The sequence below is a fragment of the Sturnira hondurensis genome, unplaced genomic scaffold (genome assembly GCF_014824575.4).
Source record: "Sturnira hondurensis isolate 20B ecotype Veracruz unplaced genomic scaffold, ASM1482457v3 Scaffold0014854, whole genome shotgun sequence".
NCBI classification, from domain to species: domain Eukaryota; kingdom Metazoa; phylum Chordata; class Mammalia; order Chiroptera; family Phyllostomidae; genus Sturnira; species Sturnira hondurensis.
The window spans coordinates 908,882-932,881 of NW_028087485.1; the positions used below are offsets into that span (position 1 = coordinate 908,882).

At 37.4% G+C, this 24,000-nt stretch overlaps 1 protein-coding gene and 1 pseudogene across 4 annotated transcripts in view; both read right to left on the reverse strand.

Annotated features, from left to right (window-relative positions):
* Positions 1-24,000, reverse strand: part of ATRNL1 (attractin like 1) — a 506,943-nt gene that overhangs the window by 418,217 nt on the left and 64,726 nt on the right. For 3 of the 4 annotated variants that reach the window (XM_037063826.1, XM_037063827.1, XM_037063824.1), the window contains exon 10: positions 3,074-3,228. In XM_037063826.1, coding sequence (XP_036919721.1) covers positions 3,074-3,228 — 155 coding nt within the window. Of the gene's footprint in view, positions 1-3,073; positions 3,229-22,210; positions 22,339-24,000 lie in introns of those variants that run through there. The other variant, XM_037063828.1, reaches the window with a different exon arrangement.
* On the reverse strand, positions 21,221-22,067 carry LOC118999531 (protein max-like; annotated as a pseudogene).

Sequence of the window (24,000 nt, forward strand, 5' to 3'; positions counted from 1 at the left end):
CAGCCTCATTATATACTAGAAAGTTCTCTTTACCAGAAAGGTCATTTTAATCTTGAATCAGGTACAATAATAATACCACTAACAATAACAAAAATCAATGGTTTTCCGATTTAAAATCTGACTTCAAGCTAGATTTACAAACTAGAACATTAAATAATATATCATAGAATATATTAAAGTCAATCCAGTCTTATTCCCCAGCCATGGCTCTAGTATCAACTGCACTCAACTCATTTTTTTAAACTGCAGATGCCCAGTGACTAAATCTAAGAAAAATCAAATTACATAGTTTTGTTCTCCTACAATCTTCAAAAGGGATGCCAAGGCACAGCCATGTTTCAAAATCACCATCATGTGTCTCTGTATCCACCATGTTTACTGAGAACGATGAAGGCAAGGTTACCTCCTCAAAGATTAACGATACTGCTACTAAAATTTACGTGCAATAAGGTTGAAATAGGTCATTTTTTAGCAATGGAAAAAAAACAGTAGCCGCACAAATATTCCTATTTGTTTAAACACAATAGAACACGAGGCGATCAGCGGAAGTGTTCCGGTGCATTCCAGTTAAACATGCCATGAAAGGCCTAGAGCACTGTACCAACGAGAAAAATTAGCAACGCAGCCTTTTTTCTTTTCAAAACAGATCTATTTTATGGTTGGTTCATTATGCAATGATTGTGTTTCATTTCCACAAAATATACTGCATAAGGAAAACAATTATTTTGCAAAGCATTTCCCGAAATATGAAAAATACTCTTCCAGGAAAATATTCCAACATTTGACGCTACAAAACTAAGAAGAATAAATATAGATTTTAGGGGGAAATTTTATTGGGAACTGAGCAGAAATAATCAACTGAGATAAAATAAAAAACATTTATCCTAGGTTGAATTGTATGGTTGGATTATGTTTCTGTTGTTAGTGTTAACACAGGACAAAAAAATTTAAAAAACCTTTAAAACACAAAGATACTTAAAATACGTCACCCTTCCTTCAATCTGAACATTTGCTTAAAAATGAAACTGACGTTTGCTTTTATCTTTCCACACAATTAAGAAACATCATTAAACATAATGTGTCTGGCAATTCGTTGCCCAAATTCAGAACACAGGTTGGACCCAACCCCAAAGTGCAGAGTCTTCAGGTGGAAAGACTACGGCTGCAAGGCCTAGAAGTTACAGAAGCTACTACATCCACTACTTACTGGCCCCAAAGCTGTAGGCAAGCTTCTTTCACCCTCTTCTGCTTCCTATTCTGGAAATAAGTTTATTAACAGCTCACTACAAGGTTGTTTGAAAGCTTACAGATATTGTGTACAGAGCCCTAGCCCTTAGCATCATACCTAGCTCTTAGAAGAGAGTAAAGAGTAATTAGAATAATCTGATATTTCTCTCCCCCCACCTCTCTGAAACTAACACCTCTAATTTTTTTAACCTCAGTAAGTTTTTTTGACATGTAAACCCTAAAATATGATCATTGTGAATAGGCAAGAAATACAAATAAATTCCCAATGTGAAAGCTATAAAAATATCTCAATATCATTTCCTTCATCAAAGTACAGAAACTGGGTGCAAGCTCCTGGAAAAATCTTCTGCAAATATTAAAAGTTCAAAATCTCTCGCTTTATAGATTTTCAACAATAATGACAAAATTCTACACTTTGCCAGAATATTTTTTTAATAAGAAAATCAGACAAAACTTTCATCTACCTCCAGAGAACTAAACCTACTGGCCCATCACCACAGGCCAAACTACATGGGGATAGCCCCAGTCCGGCAGTGAACACTCACAGACCAGCTTCCTCCCGCGCTTCATTGGATCCATTTTTCTGGATCTCAGGCACTGATCTACAAGCCTTCTAAAAGCCAAGACAACCCCATTTTCATCATGAATCATCAGTTCAAATTATTATTTCAAAAAGTAACTATCTAATTATTTAGGACCTCATAATCCTAAAGACAGTGAATTCTTATTAATGATGAGTCACAGACAGACACTCATAGCTTAGAGCTAAGATGCACGCTTAAGTTTATTACTAGGAATTTTCTTCCCAACAAATTTCTGATAGTATGAAGATCAAAGTGCTTACTCAAGTCATAATTTTCTTTACATGCTACCACTTGAAATAATTTTCCTAAGTAGGTTATGTGCCTTTTTGGTATTGAAAAGCAAAAGTATACTTCTTACATCTATTCAGTGTGTTATTCTTTGGTTTCTTTCATTTTTATTTATCAAAATGATTCCTAATAGCTTAAACTTGGTACATTACTTTACACCATCAATAAAAGGTGCTCTAAAGTACTAATAAATATATTTTAAATATCAGCCAGGTTTTATCTACATTATGATGTACAAAGAAAAATATTTTCACTATAATAGTCCATTGCATAGCTAAATTTAGTATTTCAATAAATATATTCATTTAATATTCAGAAGTTGACAGGATTATAGGTAGCATAATTAAAATTAAATAAACTTTATCTGTGCACTGTATTTTGGGTTCTCTGCAAAAGATTATTTAATCACTTCCATTCCTAGTTCTTAGTTCTCATTTTGTCCCAAATATTATTTCTTTTGCTCCACTACCAATATATTCCTTTCTCTAATTCTATTAGCTTTCTATACTGAGCACGTATATCTGGTGAGTTTAGTTTAAATGCATCTTTACTCATCCCCACTATATCTAATATGCTTGTGTTACTACTTATAATTTACATAATTTGATAGTCCTCTATATCTACCCATTATCAAAACTATTGGTAACAGTCAAACAAAACAGACTGATACAGCGCCCATGTAGGGTCACCCTATACAAAAGCCTTCGAAAAAGACGATCAAACCCAGATTTCTCAATTCCCCTGTCTCCACCACAAAGTCGCCCCAGTTCATTTCTTCTCCTGGACTTATACTACTACTATGCTGACTTTAGAGAGAATTCCATTTACAATCTGTCACTGAATTTATCTCTCTAAAATGATATATACACATGCTGTCAAGTAATGTATTTGAGAATCTCTACATGAAAAATTTCTGATATTTCCTACTTTGTACAGTCCTAACAGATACATACCTATGTCATATGCCAGGAAATCGGCAGAAAAACATTTTGCACCGTTACTCAAGGAAGTGTCATTATGGGTATTTCCTCCAAAAATAAGCATAGCTCCATTGATAAGAACAGCTGAATGAAGGTATCTGGCAAACCCACTTTCTTTCAAAATAGTCCTACAGAATAAAATTTAAAAATGTATTACAAAAGATAAAAAGACCTCCCTAATTTTATATATATATATTATATAAAGGATCTAATTTGCATACAGAATTTTCCTTGGAATTATGAAATAACATGCTTAATTTTCAACATAAACATCCTCTAAACTTCAATATTTTAAAAAATATATATTGCCTCTAAACTTCATATTTTTAGAAAAGTATTTTCAGATTCATAGTACCTTAAAGTGCTTTGATGAAACGCAGTATTAAACATAATGGTTAATGATTTTATAATAATTTATACTTTGAATTTTGTTTTTATTTATAAAAGTAGAAAATAATTATTCTTAAAAATAGAGGATCAATGTCATAAGTTTTATTTATCAAAATAAATAAAAGGTTAAGTATAATAAATTTACTTGGAACTATATTTAGTTAAAACTACATAACTCATATGGATCCCATAATATACTTCTAAACTTTTTAAGTATAATAAAACATACAGAAAAGTTCACTAATCATATCTAAAATTCAGTGAATTCTCATAGGATGAACACAACTAAGTAATCAGCACTCAGATTTAAAAATATATACACTACCTCTATTCTGGTTTCAATAGCAAAGATTTATATTGCTGTCTTTGTACCTAACAAAATGGAATCACATAGTTTGTATTCATTTGTACATTCTGTTGCTCAGGAATGTTTGAGATGCATGCATATGTTGTGTATAACTAAACAACACTATGCATTTTTGAGAAACATTAAAAATAATATAAATATTATTTTAATTAATTAAAGTGTATCTGAGAGAAAATGCTACCAATATATTCTCACAAATATATTTCACCTGAATAAACTGATACATGATAAAGGTGCATGACAATATGAATCAATATTTTGTAAATACTCTAAATAAATTCCTGGTACTAACGAAGAATCAGAATACAAATACAATATGTATAAAGTTAGTAAGGTATATATAGTATCTCAAAAACCATGGATCAGAATACCAATTAATGCTTCAAGAATATGGAGCTGACTTCCAGAATGGCAATATAAGGAGTTCAACAAATTTCTCCCCAGGGAAAGAGCTATAATTGGTAAAAATTCTTAAAAAAAAAAAAACACAATGATTCAGGGTCTAAATATTTTTCTCTAAGAGCAACCATAACCATTTACTCAAGAATATCTACTAAATGTTAGTAAAAACAGCAACAGTCTGTGATATCTAACCCACTACCTGCCCTCATCCTTCCCCTTCTCCATCTCCCCCCACACCATACGCCCAGTTCAGCAACACAGAAGTCCACCCCAAGTAAGCATGCAAAGCCAAGAACAAGAACTCCATCCTTCAGCTCCTTGTCCAGGCCACTGAAGTCTAACCAGGAGTAGGAGACTGCCAGGACTTGTCACGCCCGGGCTCTGGGTGGCAGAAGTTCTACTCAAGGAGAACGAGAAAGCGTGAGAAGTGTTAGAGCTCACCCTCTAACTCATAGGGTGGAAGCTAAATGCCAGGCTCAGAAGGCTAAGAACACCAGGGCCAAAGAGTCTTCACCCCACCTAACTTATTGGGCAGAGGTCCCTTGCCAAAAGAGGCAAGTTGCAAAGAACAAAAGGTACCAGCCCCACCCAGTACCATGCATGTAAAAGCAGTGGTGTCCTCCAAGAGGAACCAGCTGCTAATTCCACCTACGATTCCAAATACAGAGGTTCCCCCCAGAACAAGAGGTAGGCTAAGAATAAAGAGCTCCAAAGCTCTTCCAAGAAAACTGAGTTTATATGGCACAGAGGGTGGGAGACCTCAAGCTTTAAGGGAACTCTCAAAAACTATGGAGGTTTTGGTTGTGAGCAATTATGAGATAGCTGGTAGCTCCATGAGAACAAAAGCTCAAACAACGACCAGGTAAACATTTACCAGAAAGAGCCCGGTGGGGGGTGGGGGGGTGGCGGGGGGAGGAATAATAGGTAAAAGCAGGAAAGGGGTCAGAAACTCAAAGACTAGCCCAAAAAAGGACTGAAATTGAATCCAACCTGACTTTGGAGCCACATATGCCCCAAAGCATTGTTGAAAATAATAGAGCAATTAGTGGAGGCCCGGTTATTGTGACAGAAACACAGGCAGATAGCCTACCAGAGAGGTCAGAGGGAAAAGTCCAAGAGCCCTGCTAAAATCGCAGCCCTCCCAGGGCGATTGACTGTGCTGTGTCCCCAGACTGCCTCCTCCTCGGAGCAACACTAGAGGATGCGTTTGGAGGAGGAAAGAGACTTCGCTAAAAGAGTTCAGCTATGTTATTAAACAAAATAAAATTACAACAGTCCCAGAGAGTGCGGAAATCAGGATCTCGGTTCAATGATGGCATTCAGCAAAGTAGGAAAGTGTGACCCACACACAAGAAAAAAGAGAGAAAGACAACAAAACAGCCTTTGAGAGGGCCCATGTGTCCAATGAGCAAGAAAGACTTCAAAGCAGCTACTATCAATGTTAGAAAAATGTCACACTACATTCACAAACTTAAAGAAAAGGTCTGCCTGGCAAGTTACTAAAGGAAGTTGTTTAGTCTTCAATCAGTTTGAAGCACTAATCCAGAGTGCTGGCAAAGGCACTCATATAATTATAAAATGAAGTGTGAATACGTATTTCTTCTCCTTTCTTTTCTTCATACATTTGAAAAGCAACCATTTTAAAAGAAGATATACATAATTGGATTGTTGGGCTTATAACATCTAGAAAGAAATGCAATACACCAGGGTTGGGCAAAAGGGGGTTCAGAGTTGTGGTGACCTTCTTTGCAGTTAGTAAGGCCACTGAAATAATCATAACCTGCAGATTTGTTTCCATATGAACTGTAACCTTACTTTTGCCTACTCCTGTACTTGACAATAAGAACACAAAGGAAGGGATGGCAGTAAAGCTCTCCTAAAGTAAGAATATGATGCCAAATAGTAACTCAAATCAAGAAAAACAAATAATAAAAAAAGCACAGAAAAATATTTAGTAGCAAGGTTGACATAATATACATATTTGTTCTCCTTTCTACTCTCAGTCTCTTCAAATGACTTAAAATTGCATAAACTAATAAGTATAAAAATATATCATTGAGTTTTAACATATACAGATGTTTCTATGTACACATAATTATAATAACCATGAGAAAAGAGAGGAAAGGAAATAGACCTTTATATAAGAGTAATGTTTCTTCTCTTGCACTGAAATCAAGTTAGTATAAATCTAAAGTACATTCTAAGTTAAGATATACATGTTAAGCTCTAGAACAACTGCTAAGGAAGTAACTAGAATAGCTGTATTTTAAAATGGTAAGAGAATTAAAATACTATACTGGAATATATTTACTAAAAGACTTCTGGACAAGGTGAAGGCACAAGTAGATACGCTTTGCTTCCTTGAGCAACCAAAGGAAGGACAACAACAAATTTAAAAACAAAAAATACAAAGAACTACCAGAATATGGAACTGTCTGGAAGTCCGACAACCAAAGAACTAAAAACAAAACATTCACCCAGACTGGTAGGAAGGGAAGAGATGGGCAGCTGGAGTAGAGAGGATACGTGACAAGGCAGCAGCTAGAAGACCAGGCAGATGAGGCAGCAGCCAAAGTCCCACATTCACATGTAGATAAGCTGGGAGAAACAACTGGGGAGCAAGAGCATGCAACCCAGAGTTCCAGTGAAAGAAATGAAGCTTCAAATCTATTGATGTAAAAACCTATGGGGGTTGTAGCAGCAGGAGAAACTCACAGCCTCACAGTAGAGTTCACTGGAGAGACTCACAGGGTCCTAGAAGGTACATAAACCCACCCTCCAGGGAACCAGCACCAGAAGGGCCCAATTTGCTTGTGGGTAGTGGAGGACGTGACTGAAGGTGGGATGAGAGGCAAACAAGTGGCATTGTNCAAGGCAGCAGCTAGAAGACCAGGCAGATGAGGCAGCATCTGGGACTACACTACATGTGAAGTCCCACATTCACATGTAGATAAGCTGGGAGAAACAACTGGGGAGCAAGACAGAGCATGCAACCCAGAGTTCCAGTGAAAGAAATGAAGCTTCAAATCTATTGATGTAAAAACCTATGGGGGTTGTAGCAGCAGGAGAAACTCACAGCCTCACAGTAGAGTTCACTGGAGAGACTCACAGGGTCCTAGAAGGTACATAAACCCACCCTCCAGGGAACCGGCACCAGAAGGGCCCAATTTGCTTGTGGGTAGTGGAGGACGTGACTGAAGGTGGGATGAGAGGCAAACAAGTGGCATTGTTCCCTGCCTGACCCCTCCCCTACATACAGCACCATGATGCAGGGTGGGTTGACCCACCCTGGCAAATACCTAAGGTTCTACCCCTAACAACGTAACAGGCGTGCCAATACAAATATGGCCCAAATGAAGGAACAGATCAAAACTCCAGAAAAAGAACTAAATGATGAGGAGATAGCCAACCTATCAGATGCCGAGTTCAAAACACTGGTAATCAAGATGCTTACAGAAATGACTGAGTACGGAAACAAAATAGAGAAAGAAGTGAAGGCTAAGCAAAGTGAAATAAAGAAAAATATACAGGGAACCAACAGTGAAGGGAAGGAAACTGGGACTCAAATCAACAATTTGGAAGAGAAGGAAGAAATAAACATTCAACCAGAACAGAATGAAGAAAAAAGAATTTAGGAAAATGAGGAGAGGGTTAGGAACCTCTGGGACAACTTTAAATGTTCCAACATCCAAATCATACGAGTGCCAGAAGAAGAAGCAGAAGAGCAAGAAATTGAAGACTTATCTGAACAAATAATGATGGAGAACTTCCCCAGTCTGGCAAAAGAAATAGACTTCTAGGAAGTCCAGGAAGCTCAGAGGGCCTCAGAGAAGTTGGATCCAAGGAGTAACACACCAAGGTACATCATAAGTAAATTACACAAGATTCAAAATAAGAAAAGAGCCTTAAAAGCTGCAAGAGAAAACAAACAGTTATCTAGAAAGGAGCTCCCATAAGACTATCAGCTGATTTCTCAAAAGAAACCTTACAGGCAAGAAGGGGCTGGAAAGAAGTATCAAAGTCATGAAAGGCAAGGACCTACACCCAATATTACTCTGTCCAGCAAAGCTATCATTTAGAATGGAAGGGCAGATAAAGTGCTTCCCAGATAAGGTAAAGGTAAAGGAGTTCATCACCACCAAGCCCTTATTATATGAAATGTTGAAGGAATTTATCTAAGAAAAAAAAGAAGATCAAAACTATGAACAGAAAAATGACAACAAACTCACAACTATCAACAACAGAACCTGAAAAAAAAGGCAAAAACAGACTAAGCAAACAACTAGAACAAGAATAGAATCATATAAATGGAGATCACATGGAGGGTTATCAGTGGGGAGCAGGAGGGGCTGACTGGGGGAAAGGTACAAGAAATAAGAAGCATATTTCATAGGTACAAAGTAGATAGGGAGAGATTAAGAATAGTATAGGAAATGGAGAAACCAAAGAATTTAGATGTATGACCCATGGACATGAACTAAGGGAAACTAATGCTGGTGGGAAGGAGGGTACAGGGCAGAGGGTGATAGAAGGGAGGAAAAAATGAGAGAAATGTAATAGCATAATCAATAAAATATATTTTAAAAAATTACTTAAAACCAAAAAGCAATAAAAAGAAATAGAGTAATAAAAAGATATGAGATATTTTAAAAGTAGTAAAGTGGCAGATAAATTTAACTATATCAAAAATAATATGAAAGATATTAAATATACAAAAAGGAATAAAGAAAATAATAAAGATTGGGATAGAAAATAACACACAATAGGCTAGAAACACCAATAGAGAAAACTAATAAAGCAAAAAAGTTCTCTTTGAAAAGATCAAAATCTGACAAACTCTTAGATATAATAAACAGATTATAAAATACATTATTATTAAAATAAAAAATGAAAGATGGAACATGACTATCATAGAGAAATATAACAGATTATAATGTAACACTAAACATAAGATAAGCCTTATGGAATTTACAAACAACAGTATGAAATGAACGGAGTCCTAAATACAAACTACCAAAACTGACAGAAAGAAGCAGAAAATCTGAACAGATCTATAACAAGAAATCTAATTAGAAATTTTAGAACTTTCCTCAAAAAAAAAGTGAGGGCGAGATGACTTCAGTGGTAAATTCTCCCAAGTATTTAAAGATGATTGATATGAAGTCTTAACAAACTCCTCAAAAATATAAAATAGGATGGAACAATATTCAACTGTTCTATGAGGGAAACAACTCATACTTAGCCCAGACAAAGATGTCACAAGAAAAGAACACTACATACTAATATATTTTAAAATATATATGGGCATAAAAATCTTCAACAGAATAGAAAATCAAAACCAGCAATCCATAAAAAGGACTACATACCATGACCAAGTGGGATTTATCCCAGTAATGTATAGTTGGACCAATACCTAAAAGTCAATTAATGGAATGTACCATATGAGTAGAATAAAGGAAAAACAAAATAACCATTTTGATATATGCAGAAAAAACTCAACAAAATCCAGCACCCTTTCAGGGTAAGAAACACCCAACAAAATAGGTATAAAAGGGAATGTCTTCGACCTGATAAAGGCTGAATGTGTCCCACCCCAAAAGATGTACCCCTGTACAAATCCCCCAACCAAGGTTAATATTTTTAAAGTGTACACAAACAACTAATATGGCAAAATGGGCAGAAGATTTGAGCAGAATTTCAAAGAAGAAAGAAATATGAACAATAAACACAAAGACATTCCGCCTCATTAGTAATCAGAAACATGCAAATTAAAACCAAAATAGAACATGATTTCATACCCATCACATTGGCAAAAATATCTTTAAAAAAATCAAACAACAAATTCTGGCAACTTCATAGAGGAATGGAAACTCCCACTCATCACCAGCAAAAGTGTAAATTACAGTGGTAATGACATTGGAGTACAGTTGGGTAAAACCGAGCAGGACCATCCCTATGACCAAGCTTTGACTAAGTAAACAGCTCAGAGAACTTGTACATGAAACAACAGGAGACTGAGAATGCTCACACTAGAACTGTTCATAATAGCAAAAATTGAAATATAGATCCTTTAAAAAGAGTCTATTGTCCGTTCCCACAGTAAAGGTCTGTTGACAGGACAATTCTGCCCCCAGTCCTCTCATACTTCCCTAACCCACCTACCCTTCCTCCCTCCTAAATGATTATTCTGTATTTGACCTTGTCAGACCTGTCTTTGAATAAATATCACCTATTCTTACTCTCCACTGAGAATTTCACTGAGAATTTTTTTAATCATAATTTTCACAAGCTCTCCCCATCTACCCATTTAGCTGCGACCGCATTCATTTAACCTGCTTCTCCTCTTAATTCCGTGAATGCTCCTACATTCCTACGGGGCTAAAGGCTATCCTTTGTGTTCACAAGACCCCACTGCTACTTGTTAAGCAGGGCCTGCTAGCAAATTCGTCCCTCCCCTGCATCATTTTTTTAACATTTAACTTTCCTATCAGCCAACATGCATAATTACTTCTCCAAACTTCAAAAATGAGAAGCCTCTCTTGTCCTCAACTTCCCTGATCCTACTTCTCCTTCTCTGATAACGAAGCTGCCCAGAAAATGCCTGTACTTTGCTCCAGTTCCACTTCTCCCAGCCTGGGCAGACTCCACGGCAATCCGAATTTCCCCCTGCCCTTCTGCTGGTGCTTCCCCTGTCAAGGTCAGCAAGAAACTCCAGTTTGCCAGACAGCCACGATCATTTCTCAACGCTCCTACCACTCTGCCTATCCGTGGATTTCCTTTCCTTTGAAATTCGCTCTTGGCTTCTGGGACACCACACTTACCTAGTTTTCATGCAAACGCATTAACCGCCTATTCTCAGTCTTTTTCTGATTGTTTATCCTTCTCTCCAAGCAGAAATGTAGTATCCAGTTTCCCTAATTCTTACCCAGCCACCTAGTTGACCTATCCACTAGGATGTATAATATGTATCTCAAATTACATGTATCTAAAACTGAGCTTCTAAATCGTCCTTCACACCAGACCTACTCCTCTGACAAAATTCATCATCTCAATTAAAGCCAGCTCCACGCCGTCAGGTCTTCGAAAGCATGATTCGACTTTCACTCATCCCCCTCGTCCACTGCATCTCCAGCCCCTTAGTCTGGCCAATCTGCTGGCTCTACCTTGGAAATATATTCGGAATCCAGCTGATTCTCCTCATGTGCACATTGCCTGCCTGGTCTCGGACACTATCACCTATTTCTTAGATTATTGTCACAGTCCCCTAAACAGTCCCCTTTTTTCTGCTCTTGTATCATAATCACAACACAGCTGCCAAAGTGGTCCTGGGCAAACCCAAGTCAGAGCATTTTACATCTCTCTTGGAAACCTTCCACAGGCTTCCCGTATCAAAATGAAAGTCAAAATCCCCATCAGTAAATGAATGGATCAAAAACTATGGCACATTTACATAATGGAATACTATGCAAGAAAGGAGGAGCTCCTACCCTTCACAACAGCATGGATGGAACTGGAGAGCATTATGCTAAGTGAAATAAGCCAGGGGGTGAAAGACAAATACTATGTGATCTCACCTGTAAGTGGAACCTAATCAACAAAACAAACAAGTGAGCAAAATTAACCAGAGACGTTGAAATAAATAACAAACTGACAGTGACCAGGGAGAGGGATTAGAGAATACAGGAAGGGTCATCGAGGAATGTATATAAAGGACACATGGACAAAGCCAAAGGATCAAGGGTGGGAGGTGGGGATGGGTGAAGTGGTGGGGAGAGGTGGGGAAAAATGGAGACAACTGTACCTAACAACAATTAAAAAAATAAGAAAGAAAAAAAACAAAAACAAAAACAAAAAGAGAATAAAAGTCAAAAAATCTTTATAATGACCTCTGCGACTCTGTATGATAGATTAACTTGGAAATGTGGAAATGTCACCGACAACACACTTGAGTAAAGATGTGAGAGGGATTGGGGAGTGAGCGCGTCAGTATCTGGGACAGGTGTTCTAGCAGAGGGAAAGCTGGGGAAAGCTGGGGAAAGCAAGCCTCCAGAAGGGAATATGCTTATCATTTGGAATAACGTGGGGGGGGGGGCAGTGTGGCTGGGTTTGGAGGGCCCGCTCTGAGGCCAACCCGCTCTGAGGCCCTCCAAACCCAGCCACACTGGGCCCCCCGGGTTATTCCAAATGATAAGCATATTCCCGTCTCGAGGCTTGCTTTCCCCAGCTTTCCCCAGCTTTCCCCAGCTTTCCCTCTGCTAGAACGCCTGTCCCAGATACTGACCCGCTCACTCCCCAAGCCCTCTCACATCTTTACTCAAGTGTGTTGTCGGTGACATTTCCACAGATCACCCCATTTAAATGTAACAACCTAGAACTCCCTATCTTCTTTCCAGGCTTTCTTTTTTTCTCCATAGCACTTATTATTATTTCAAATACATTAGACTTATTCCCATTGTTATTGTCTGTCTCTCCTTATTAAAACAGATCTCCAAAACATAAAGTTGATGTTTAAAAAACTCTCTAAGGAAAGCATGCAATGTTAAACAACACATGAAAAATTCAAAAACTGACAGACTGAATGGTTTTTTGCAAATACATAAAGGGTAAAAAGCCTACAATGAAAGGCAGTGAAATAATCCACACAATATCAATATGGCGGCCCCTTTGGGGACCCGTGAAGGGAGAACCAATATGGAGGCCCATGGGGGCTTTCTGGGGTTTTGCGTTGTCCTCTTTCTTGGCCCAGGTAGACAGGATTTTTACTTCATTACTGTTCTGAAACTACATATGCACACTTTCATATAGTCTTTTGTCCATAGGCAAAATTTCCAAGTTTATAAAAGAGCACTTCTAAAAAGATAAGTACTACATACCTCAAAATTACCTTAAAAGGTAACGCTACAGAGATAAATGCTTCTTTGAATGATCAATAGGTGATTTTGGCATTCCAAAATTCCCAGCCTCATAATGCTGTTTATGAAGATAATAATCATTTTTCCTGTATCAATATTTAATAAATCCTCTGCTGCACTAATTCTTTATTGTATGTATCTCTATTGCTTGCCACATATATATGTACCATGAAGTTTTAAGTTATCTGTCTTCTCTACTGAGAAAGTCTTAGGATTACTACCAACACAGTGTTCGATACAGAGTAAAAAATTTTTTGTTGAAAAAATTTCATGCACTCACTATGCAGCATGTTCTTCGGTATTTACTAAAATTTAAGTTAATCAGAAACATCTATGGGATTGTCCTATTGCCCTTTCGAAAATCTCAGGTTTTTGAGAAATCACAAAAACTCAATAAATTAACAAAATAGCTTTTGGATTATCTAATGTCAAGAACTCCCATTAAATCAAATTTCAGAAGCTAGAAAAATAATTTCATGTAAGCATGTGTAGCAGCATGATGAAAACACATTCTATGTAATTTCAAATATGTTTTAACATACAAAATTAAATAGGACCGTAGAAGCTTTATCATTACACTAACAATTCATCTTTTTAATGTATCTCATAGTTGGGAATACACCCCCTGGTTTATACATGTGCTAATTTGGGACATTAACACATGTATAATCACAGCTGTGAGTTATAAATAATAATGTTTAATGTGTTCCTTGTGTGTTAAAATTCATTCTGCTCTTTCACAAGTTAAAGGAACACAGCACAGAGGAAAGGATCTCAGCAACAGGCAAAAAATCTGAAGTCTCCACTGTCAGAAAGGCCTGGATGTAGAAGAACAATGAAGTATAGGGACCGCCTGTAAGCTTTCAAACATGTGCGCAAAGAATGTTATGAGACACCTCATTTAACAGGGCTAAGGAATTAGACCCCAGTGCCCTGGTACCCACGATGGTCAGACCAGAGTTAAAGTCACTTAGCAAAGGATGATACCAATGAATAAACCTCACTAACCATATGAGAGGACACCCTAGAAATAGAGGATGTTTGTTCTCTCAAAACTCTTTAAATGCAGAGAAACCAGACTCAACTAGTCCTGAAGTAGTGAGGCAGCAGCAATAGCTTTGGCTGTATCTGAACTTTTACGTCTCAATTGTGTCCAACAATGGTCAGAAAATAAAATTTGGTAACTGTATACTAAAAATTGACCCTCTTTTAGTTATCCAAATTATTAGAAGTATCAGCATATGATATTAAACCTGATCAATCAAACACAGGTTTCTATTTTTAAATATACTTTTATGAAATGTAACACATATACCAAAAAGTATACAAATTTTAAGGGTATAGTTCAATGAAACATCACAAAGTGAACAGATATGTGTAATAGCTCCAGAAACTTCCCTGTTGCCCATCTCAATCACTACTTAACTCTTCCTAGCCTAAGGCAATTCCTTTCATCTTTTCAAAAACCATATATTAGGTCTTGCTGGTGCTAAACTTCACAAAAATGGAATCATACACTATACATTATTTTTTGTCTGGCTTCCCTTGGTCAACATTATTTTGGCAAGATACAACTGCATGGATACCTGCAGAGACAATTCTTTCTCCTTTTTTTATTTTTTAAAAGATTTTATTTATTTTCTTTTTAGAGGGAGGGGAAAGGAGGGAGAGAGGTTGGGAAACATCGTGTGGTTGCCTCTTATGCGCCCCCTACTGGGGGTATGGCCCACAACCCAGGCATGTGCCCTGACTGGGAACGAACCAGCAACCCTTTGATTTGCAAGTTGGTGCTCAAACCACTGAGCCACACCGGCCTGGGCCAATTCTTTCATTTTCATTATTGCATGGCGTTCCATTGTTCAGAATACAATTAATTTACCCATTTGAACTGATGATGGGTATCTCCTTTGTTTCAGTTATTGATATTACAAATAACACTGTGATAAGTATTCTTTCATATGACTGTAGTACACACATCATTTGCTGATTACATAACTAGAATAACTATTACATAGGATACATACATCACATATGTGTGTGACAGTGTTCAAATTTAGCAGATACCGTCAAAGGTCTTCAGAGGGTGCTTCTCCCATCTGCACTTGGATTAGCAGTCTTGTAAATTTTAGCCATTTAAGTGGATGTGTAGTGGTCCTCAATGTTGTCTTAATTTAAATTGCCCTCATGACTAATAAGGTTGATTACCTTTTTAAGTGTATTTTGGCCATTTGGATATCCTTTTGTGTGAAGTCTCTATTCAAGCCTCTTGCCCATTTTCTATTGAGTAATGTGACATTTTTTCTGATTGATCTGACTGAATATAGCACTTTTCTATATTTTAGGAATAGAGTTTTTGTTGGCTTAATATGTTGCAAAAATCACCCACAATGCAGCTTGCCTTTCACCTTCTTACTGACATCTTTAGATATATAGAGCTCAGCTTATCATTGTTTCTTTCTTCATAGCAGTAGTATTTAAGTTCTATTTTTGAAGTCTTTCTTCACCAATGGATATGAAGATATTTGCCCGTTACCCTTCATAATATCTATTTTTTTACTTTCCCTATTTAGAGCTCTAATTGATCTGAAATTGGTTTTCGTGTATGGTGTGAAGCAGGACCCCAAATTCATCCCATTGCATATCCAATTGTCCCGGAATACTCCTTTATTGGGAGGGAAAAAAAGTCTGCGATGCCAGCTCCGTCATAAACGAAGCGCTCATGAATGTGTAGGTCCGTCTGTGGAATTCCTATTTGCTGCTTTGGTCTGTCTCCCAGTCTCTGCAACCAACTTATCCCTGTAGCTTTAAAGTCACGAGACCTGGTAGAGAAGTCTTTCAGCTTTGCTCTTCTGACGCTCCATTGTAGCTAAGGTTAGTCCTTTGCATTTTCATACAAATTTTAGAATTGGCATGTCAATTTATTACTACAAATTTGTTAGGGATCACATTAAATCTATAGGCCAGTTTAGTCGGAACAGACATCTCCACAACACTGAGTCATTCAGTCCATCATCATCAAGTATTCTCCACTTTTTCAGATCTTTAATTTCTTAAAAAAGGCTTCTTAGTTTTCTGGGTAAGAACCCTGAATCTATGACATTGCATTTACTCCTTAGGTTGTTGATGTTCTGATGATGACATAAATTGTATTGCTTTTAAATGATCATTTTGTAACTGTTCCTGGTAGACAGAATTATATTTGATTTTTTTATATTGACATTATATCTAGCAACCTACTGTCCATATACCTTTTATATTTTCCTATTTTACTTTACTTTAATTGCCTTATTGCACTGGCTAGAAATTCCAATACAATGTTGAATAAAAATGATATTAATGGGCACACTTATCCCTAAATTTAAAAAGGGGAATTTCTTTAATACTACACTACAATGTTTGCAGTAAAATATTTCTGTTTGTACCTTTTACCACATGAATAGTTTGCTCTTGTTACTATTTAACTAGAGTTTTTATCATAAATATATGTTAAATTTTATCTAAACTTTTCTTTGCATCTTTCGAGAAGATCATATGGCTTTATTTCTTTATTCTCTTAATGTGTTAGTTAACATAATTGTATAAAATCTTAATTAATATTATATTCATAGAATGAACCCAAATTATTTATTATCCTTTTTATAAACTGCTAGATTCATTTGGTTTTTTTGTATCTATGTTAATGAAAAAGATAACAGTATAGTTTTCCTTACCTATAAAATGTCTTTCATATTTTTGCATCAAGGTTAGCCCCATAAATTTCAAAATAATTACTTTCTGTCCTTTAAAATTTTATGAAGGATTGGTGTTCTTTATTTCTTAAGTATTTAGTTCTTGAATGTTAAAGAAAATTCAACAGTAAAGTGATCTGGGCTTGGGGAGTTTGGGTTGGTTTTGTTTTGTGGGCTTGTTTTTTAAGGGGCAAGGGCTTCAATTACAGATTCTAGTTCTGTGATATAAGATTATTCAAATTTTCTGTCTCTTCATATGTCGATTGTGATGTTTTGTTTTTCTAGAAATTTGACATGGTTCATCAGATCTGTTAGACTCCCTGTCATACAGCTGCTTACCATATGCTCTGTTTATCTTTTACTGTNAAAAGTCTGTGATGCCAGCTCCGTCATAAACGAAGCACTTGTGAATGTGTAGGTCCGTCTGTGGAATTCCTATTTGCTGCTTTGGTCTGTCTCCCTGTCTCTGCAACCAGCTTATCCCTGTAGCTTTAAAGTCATGAGACCTGGTAGAGAAGTCTTTCAGCTTTGCTCTTCTGACGCTCCATTGTAGCTAAGGTTAGTCCTTTGCATTTTCATACAAATTTTAGAATTGGCAGGTCACTTTTTTAGATCTTTGATTTCTTAAAAAAGGCTTCTTAGTTTCCTGGGTAAGAACCCTGAATCTATGACATTGAATTTACTCCGTAGGTTGTTGATGTTCTGATGATGACATAAATTGTATTGCTTTTAAATGATCGTTTTGTAACTGTTCCTGGTATACAGAATTATATTTGATTTTTTTATATTGACATTATATCTAGCAACCTACTGTCCATATACCTTTTATATTTTAGTTTAGTTTACTTTAGTTTACTTTAGTTGCCTATTACCTACCTTTAGTTTACCTATTTTAGTTTACTTTAATTGCCTTATTGCACTGGCTAGAAATTCCAATACAATGTTGAATAAAAATGATATTAATGGGCACACTTATCCCTAAATTTAAAAAGGGGAATTTCTTTAATATTACACTACAATGTTTGCGGTAAAATATTTCTGTTTGTACCTTTTACCACATGAATAGTTTGTTCTTGTTACTATTTAACTAGAGTTTTTATCATGAATATATGTTAAATTTTATCTAAACTTTTCTTTGCATCTTTCGAGAAGATCATATGGCTTTATTTCTTTATTCTCTTAATGTGTTAGTTAACATAATTGTATGCAATCTTAATTAACATTATATTCATAGAATGAACCCAAATTATTTATTATCCTTTTTATAAACTGCTAGATTCATTTGGTTTTTTTGTATCTATGTTAATGAAAAAGATAACAGTATAGTTTTCCTTACCTATAAAATGTCTTTCATATTTTTGCATCAAGGTTAGCCCCATAAATTTCAAAATAATTACTTTCTGTCCTTTAAAATTTTATGAAGGATTGGTGTTCTTTATTTCTTAAGTATTTAGTTCTTGAATGTTAAAGAAAATTCAACAGTAAAGTGATCTGGGCTTGGGGAGTTTGGGTTGGTTTTGTTTTGTGGGCTTGTTTTTTAAGGGGCAAGGGCTTCAATTACAGATTCTAGTTCTGTGATATAAGATTATTCAAATTTTCTGTCTCTTCATATGTCGATTGTGATGTTTTGTTTTTCTAGAAATTTGACATGGTTCATCAGATCTGTTAGACTCCCTGTCATACAGCTGCTTACCATATGCTCTGTTTATCTTTTACTGTCTGTGGGGTCTCTAGTGACGTCCTTTCTCATCCCAGCATGTGTCATTGGAGTGTGACCTTTGTATCTAAGTCTGGGTGGGTGTTTATCTGTTTATTACTCTCTACCAACAACCAGCTTTGTTCATTTTTTTCTATATTAATCATCTCTATCACATTTTCTACTTCATTAATTTGTGCTCTTATCTCATATTCCCCTTCTTTTTCTTTCTTTACTTCATCATTTCTTTGAAATTAATCTGCCTTTGTTTTTCTAACTTCCTAGGGTAATATTTAGACAACTGACTGTCAGGCTTTTATAAACCTTTTCAAACACACGCATTTAACATTATAAATCTCCCTGTCGGTGGCATCATACACGCTTTGATGTGCCATCATTCAGTATAAAATAATCCTAATTTTTAATTTCTTTGACTGAGTAGTTTTAAGTAGTCTATTAATTCCAGAGACACAAAGGTTCTTCTAGTTACATTGCTGTTCAATTCACTGTGGTCCCTTACTCTGTATGATTTCACATGGTTTTAACACTTTTAAATTTCTTGAGACTTGTATTAAAACCCAGGATACGGTAAATTTCAGATAATGCTCCATGTGTTTGAAAACAATATATACATGGCAATCAAAAGATAATATGCTCTCAAACACCAAAGAACACAATATTATGAATTGTGCTATTCAAATCTTTTATTGTGTGTATTTACTGTTTTTTTCTTTTTCTCCTTACACTAGATTACCAGGATAACTATATTAAAAATATCCCACTATACGTTCTCCCTTTCACCCTATCAATGTTTGCCTTATTTAATAACACAGTGTCACGAATTACATGTAAATACAGAACTGCTACATCTTGCAGGTGGGTACCCATCTTAAATTCTTCTTGGCCTGACAATATAGCTATACCAACTTTCTTTGGTTTTGTGCTTGCATACTGTGTTTTTCTACATCCTTTTACTTTCAACTCTTCTAAATACTTTTATAATATTTGTATCTTTTCTAAGCGGCACATGGCTAGGCTTTGTTTTTATACCTAATCAGAACCATTAGGTTTGGGCTGGAATTATTTAGTCTGTTGCTTTTAGTGTAATTGGAATATCGACTGCCTTACATTTGGTATAATTACTGACATATTTGGGGTTACATATATGATCTTACTCCATCCTTTATACTCGTCCTAACTTTCCTGTCCCCTTCCCATTGCTTTCTTGTCTTCTTAAAAAGCCATTAAGTAGTATCCTCATTTTCCCCTAATTACCTTGTTAGACACATACTACTTTACTTCTATCTTTGTTATTACCTAAAGATTACAATTTAAATCTTTGATTATTGTCTACTATATATTAGTTCTTTTGTCAATTCTCACATAAGGACCCTCAGTGCTTTTTAATACCCTTTAACCTCTCTCCTGATTTATCAGCTTTATTATCATGCATTTAAATTTATATTTAAGCCTCTATTACTACTATAGTTTCATATAACAAATGATCACTTAGATTCATCCCTTTAATGTCTGTATTCCTTCCTGTACTTGGGATCATTTTTCTTCTACTTCATTAGCATTTCCTTTATTTGTTTATTTATTTATTTCCTTTACTGCAGGTCTGCTCTTGTCAACTTCTCTCAGTTCTCGCTCTTATAAAACGTCCTTATGTTGTTTTTATTTTTAAGGATAATATAATTTTCCATGTATAGTCTTAAAACAAAGGGGAAGCATTAACTTGAAGGGCAACCCTTCGGCAGTACGCACAACAGACGTCACATTCCCACGGGACGGAATCAAACACGGACTGAGACCACGGAGCACACACTAGAAACCAGCCAATGCCAGGAAAGGAGTGGGGAAAAGACAAAGAAATGAGGCCTCGACACACAAAACCTCTCACTGGGTCTGCTGACCGCAGCCAGAGCAGGGCTGGATCCCACCATGGGGACAGGGTCCAGAACAGCAGGAAGAGAGTGGGGGTGAGGGTAGGACAGGGTTTAGTGCGGGAAATTGCTCCTGGTATTTACATATAAAACCAGTTGGATCTATTTCTTAGACATAAACACGGAAAAACTTCATCCTCACTTCATGAACCTGTCACTTTGAAATACTGACATCATCAGAAATAGGGACAGTTCACTCAGATTCAAATTTCAGTAGCAGGAAATAAGTATCAAAACATCATCCCTGTCCCTCAATAAAAATCTCCATCCCACCCAGTCCCTGCTCCTTAGCAACCTCTGGTGGCTACCACCTCACCGTGGGCGAGCCCCTCACATACCCCACGAGTGTGACGCAGCCCTCCCTAAGGCCAGCGGGCGTGAAACAGGCCAAAGACTCTGTGCCGAAAATGTGTCCCCACTTCCTTCCACACCACACACTTCTTCAGGGATTTGGGTCTTTCAACAGGAGCAATCAATAGCTTTCTGGGGGGAAAGTCCTTAAAAAGAAGAGGGAGTCATTCTGAAGACTCCTTAGCACAGTCATCTCCTTCAAGTCGTGCAGTCCACAGACTCACAAGGCCTGCCGAACCGAGGGGAGTGGGGCTGGGGTGCGGGGAGGCCTGGGAGGGGCGGGGGTCCCCTGGGCCGAGCCAGCAGGGCTGGGGGAGCTGGTGGGCGGTCAGGACACCGTGTGCTCAGGGTCCGGCTGGCTGTCTGTCCTCCTCAGGAAAGGCCGCCGAGTTGGGGTGTTCTGGTTTAAAAATTCCCGGTGAGGACAGGCAATGCTTGAAGGGAAACATTAAAAAAAAAAGTGGAAATGGGGAAGGAGAATGACAGCTATTGCCTAAGAGTTTCCATGTAAAACTAAAATTCAAAAAAGAGAGAGAGAGAAAAAAACAGTCTCTTAGCTGGTTCTGAGCATTCTAAGGGCGACTGAAAGAGGAGGAGATGACGGAGACACAATTCCATTGGTGGCCTGTCCCACGGAGCTTGGCTGGCCTCCACCCAGAGCTTCTTCCTGTTCTGGGGCTCCTCACGCTCCCACTCTGCGCTGGAGTCTGAGCTCCCAACCCAGGCAGACACGTGCTGCCCTCAGCGTTGGTGAAGAGGCCGCTGTCTGAGGAGGGCTAGGTGGCCTGCCACTGGGCACTGGACCCCGCCTTCTGTAGCGCATGACCCTGCTGCTCCAGAAGAGCATGTGGCCCCTGAGGTCATCGGTATCTTGCCGGTGCATGTGGTTTTTCCTCCACCTCACTGGATATACACTGTGGCTTTGTCTAGGATTTGGACCCGGCTGCCTTCGCCCCTTGGAGTGAAGGGATCGGTCCTGCAAACTGTGAAAGCTGCCTTTCATGTGATCCCTACATTTTTGCCCCAGCTCATTCTGATGAGCCCATGTGTCAGCCTCAGGCTGCAACCTCGGTGGCTCTTTGTTGCTCTCCACCTCGTTGTCATCGTTGTCTCTCATTTCCTTGGGCCCAGGGAGCGGCTTCTGCAGCAGCAGTAGGGAGGGGGAAGGGTGGAGGGGAGGGGGAAGTCACCAACAACAAGTGAGTCCCCCACCACACACACACACTCACTCACGTGCTCTCTCACTCACACACACACATATGACACAGGCGAGGACCACCTCCTCACTCTTGTTTTCATTTTTAAAGGACATTTCATTGGCTGCAAGATTTTAGGCTGACAGTCATTTTTTTTCAATCGCTGAAAGACACCGTGTCTTCTAGATCCATTTTTTTCAGCGAAGAAATCAAGTTGTCAGTCTCAGTGTCGCTTTAGTGTTTGTTGCTCCTTTAAAGGAAATATGCCTTTTATTACCTCTAGCTGCTTTAAAATATTTCTCTTCCTGTTTGGGAATTCATTCATTTTACTGTGATGTTTCTAAGCAAACATGTCTTTGTCCTTATCCTACTTGGAGCTCATGGACCTTCTTCACTTCGAGACTCGGTATCTTTTGTTGCTTTTGAAAATTATCAGTAATTCGGGCTTCAAACCATGTGGTGCGTTATTTTCTTACTCTTCCTCTGAACTCCAGTTACATGCACGATAGACCATTTGCATACATCCCTTATACCTCTTTCTATTTTTAATTTTTATTTGTTTCATTCTGTATTTCAGTAGGTGTTTTCCCTGACCTATCTACCATTTCATTAATTCTCTCCTTGGCTGTGTTAAAGCCATTGAATTTTAACACAGTTCTTTAAGGGCTGAAACTTTAAGAGCTGAAATTCTTAACTCATTTCATGTATGTTTCTTTCCCATAATTTCCATTTGATTCTTTAGTAAGTTTCCAGTCATCTGCTAACATTTTCTACGTTATATTTTAAGTCCTTCAGCATAAAATTCTAATCATTTTGAAGTTCCTAAAAACATCATGGTCCTATACATATGTTTCTAATGGCTGTTTGTTTTCCATATCTTGTTTTTCCGAAGCCTTAGTTTTTTTTTTTTATACCCAATTTTGCATATGATATACTGAAGAAATAATTTGAGGTTCTATGTATTATTATCTCCCTAAAGTGAGGGCTGACTTTTGCTCTGCCAACTAGTTCGGCTATGAGCAGATCGCCATAACCCAGTGAGACACCATGAAGGTTCCAAGGTGAGCTTATCCTACTAATAGCTTTAGATTCAGGGGCCAGACTAAATCTTTAGGTGTGTCGCCAGGCCCCTTGTCCTTGGCGCACTTGGAAACCCAATGTTGGTCCTTTACAGTGATCGACAAAAGCTCTGCTCAGCTTCTCAGAGAGTTTTCAGGATTTATACTCGTCTTAAGAACAGAAGTTGCTCAAAATGCCACTCTCACTTCCCTCGGCATTCTACCTCTCCCCAATCTTGGCCCACAAACTCTCAGTTCCTCAGTAGTGCACCGATGCCTTCAAAAGATGTAATTCCTAATTTTTTTCCCAGTGCAAATAATACTCCAAATAACTCATTTTACCAGTGAAAAAGAATCCCTACAAACGTACATTGTCTAGTACCTCAACAAAGTAGCCTATTTACTAAACTATATTACTAATAAATAAAACCAGTTCTGATGTGGCAAACATGTAAAATTAGTGTGTACAATGGACACACAACAGGAACATTTGAAAATAACAGAACACTTGGCAAATAAAGCTGATACACACTACAGTCCATTCATAAAAGCAAACTTGAAAAATAAACTCACAAACAGCACCAAAACTTTAAGAAGGCTACAAATAGAAAAATACCACTTAAGTGTTCAATGACAGTTTTACAAATTTTTAAAAGATGCAGACCCCAGGAAAACAGTAAAGTATCAGAAGTATCTATAATACATTTGGAACGAGGGGCTCGCAACAATTTACAAGTTATTTTATTGAATTCCCCTAAGGAACAAGTAAACAATGTTATTCGTGCATGTGCTAAAATTGCCAGTGTAGCTCAATTATATCCTTCTATGCAAAATTTCACTGCGGGTAATTTTCA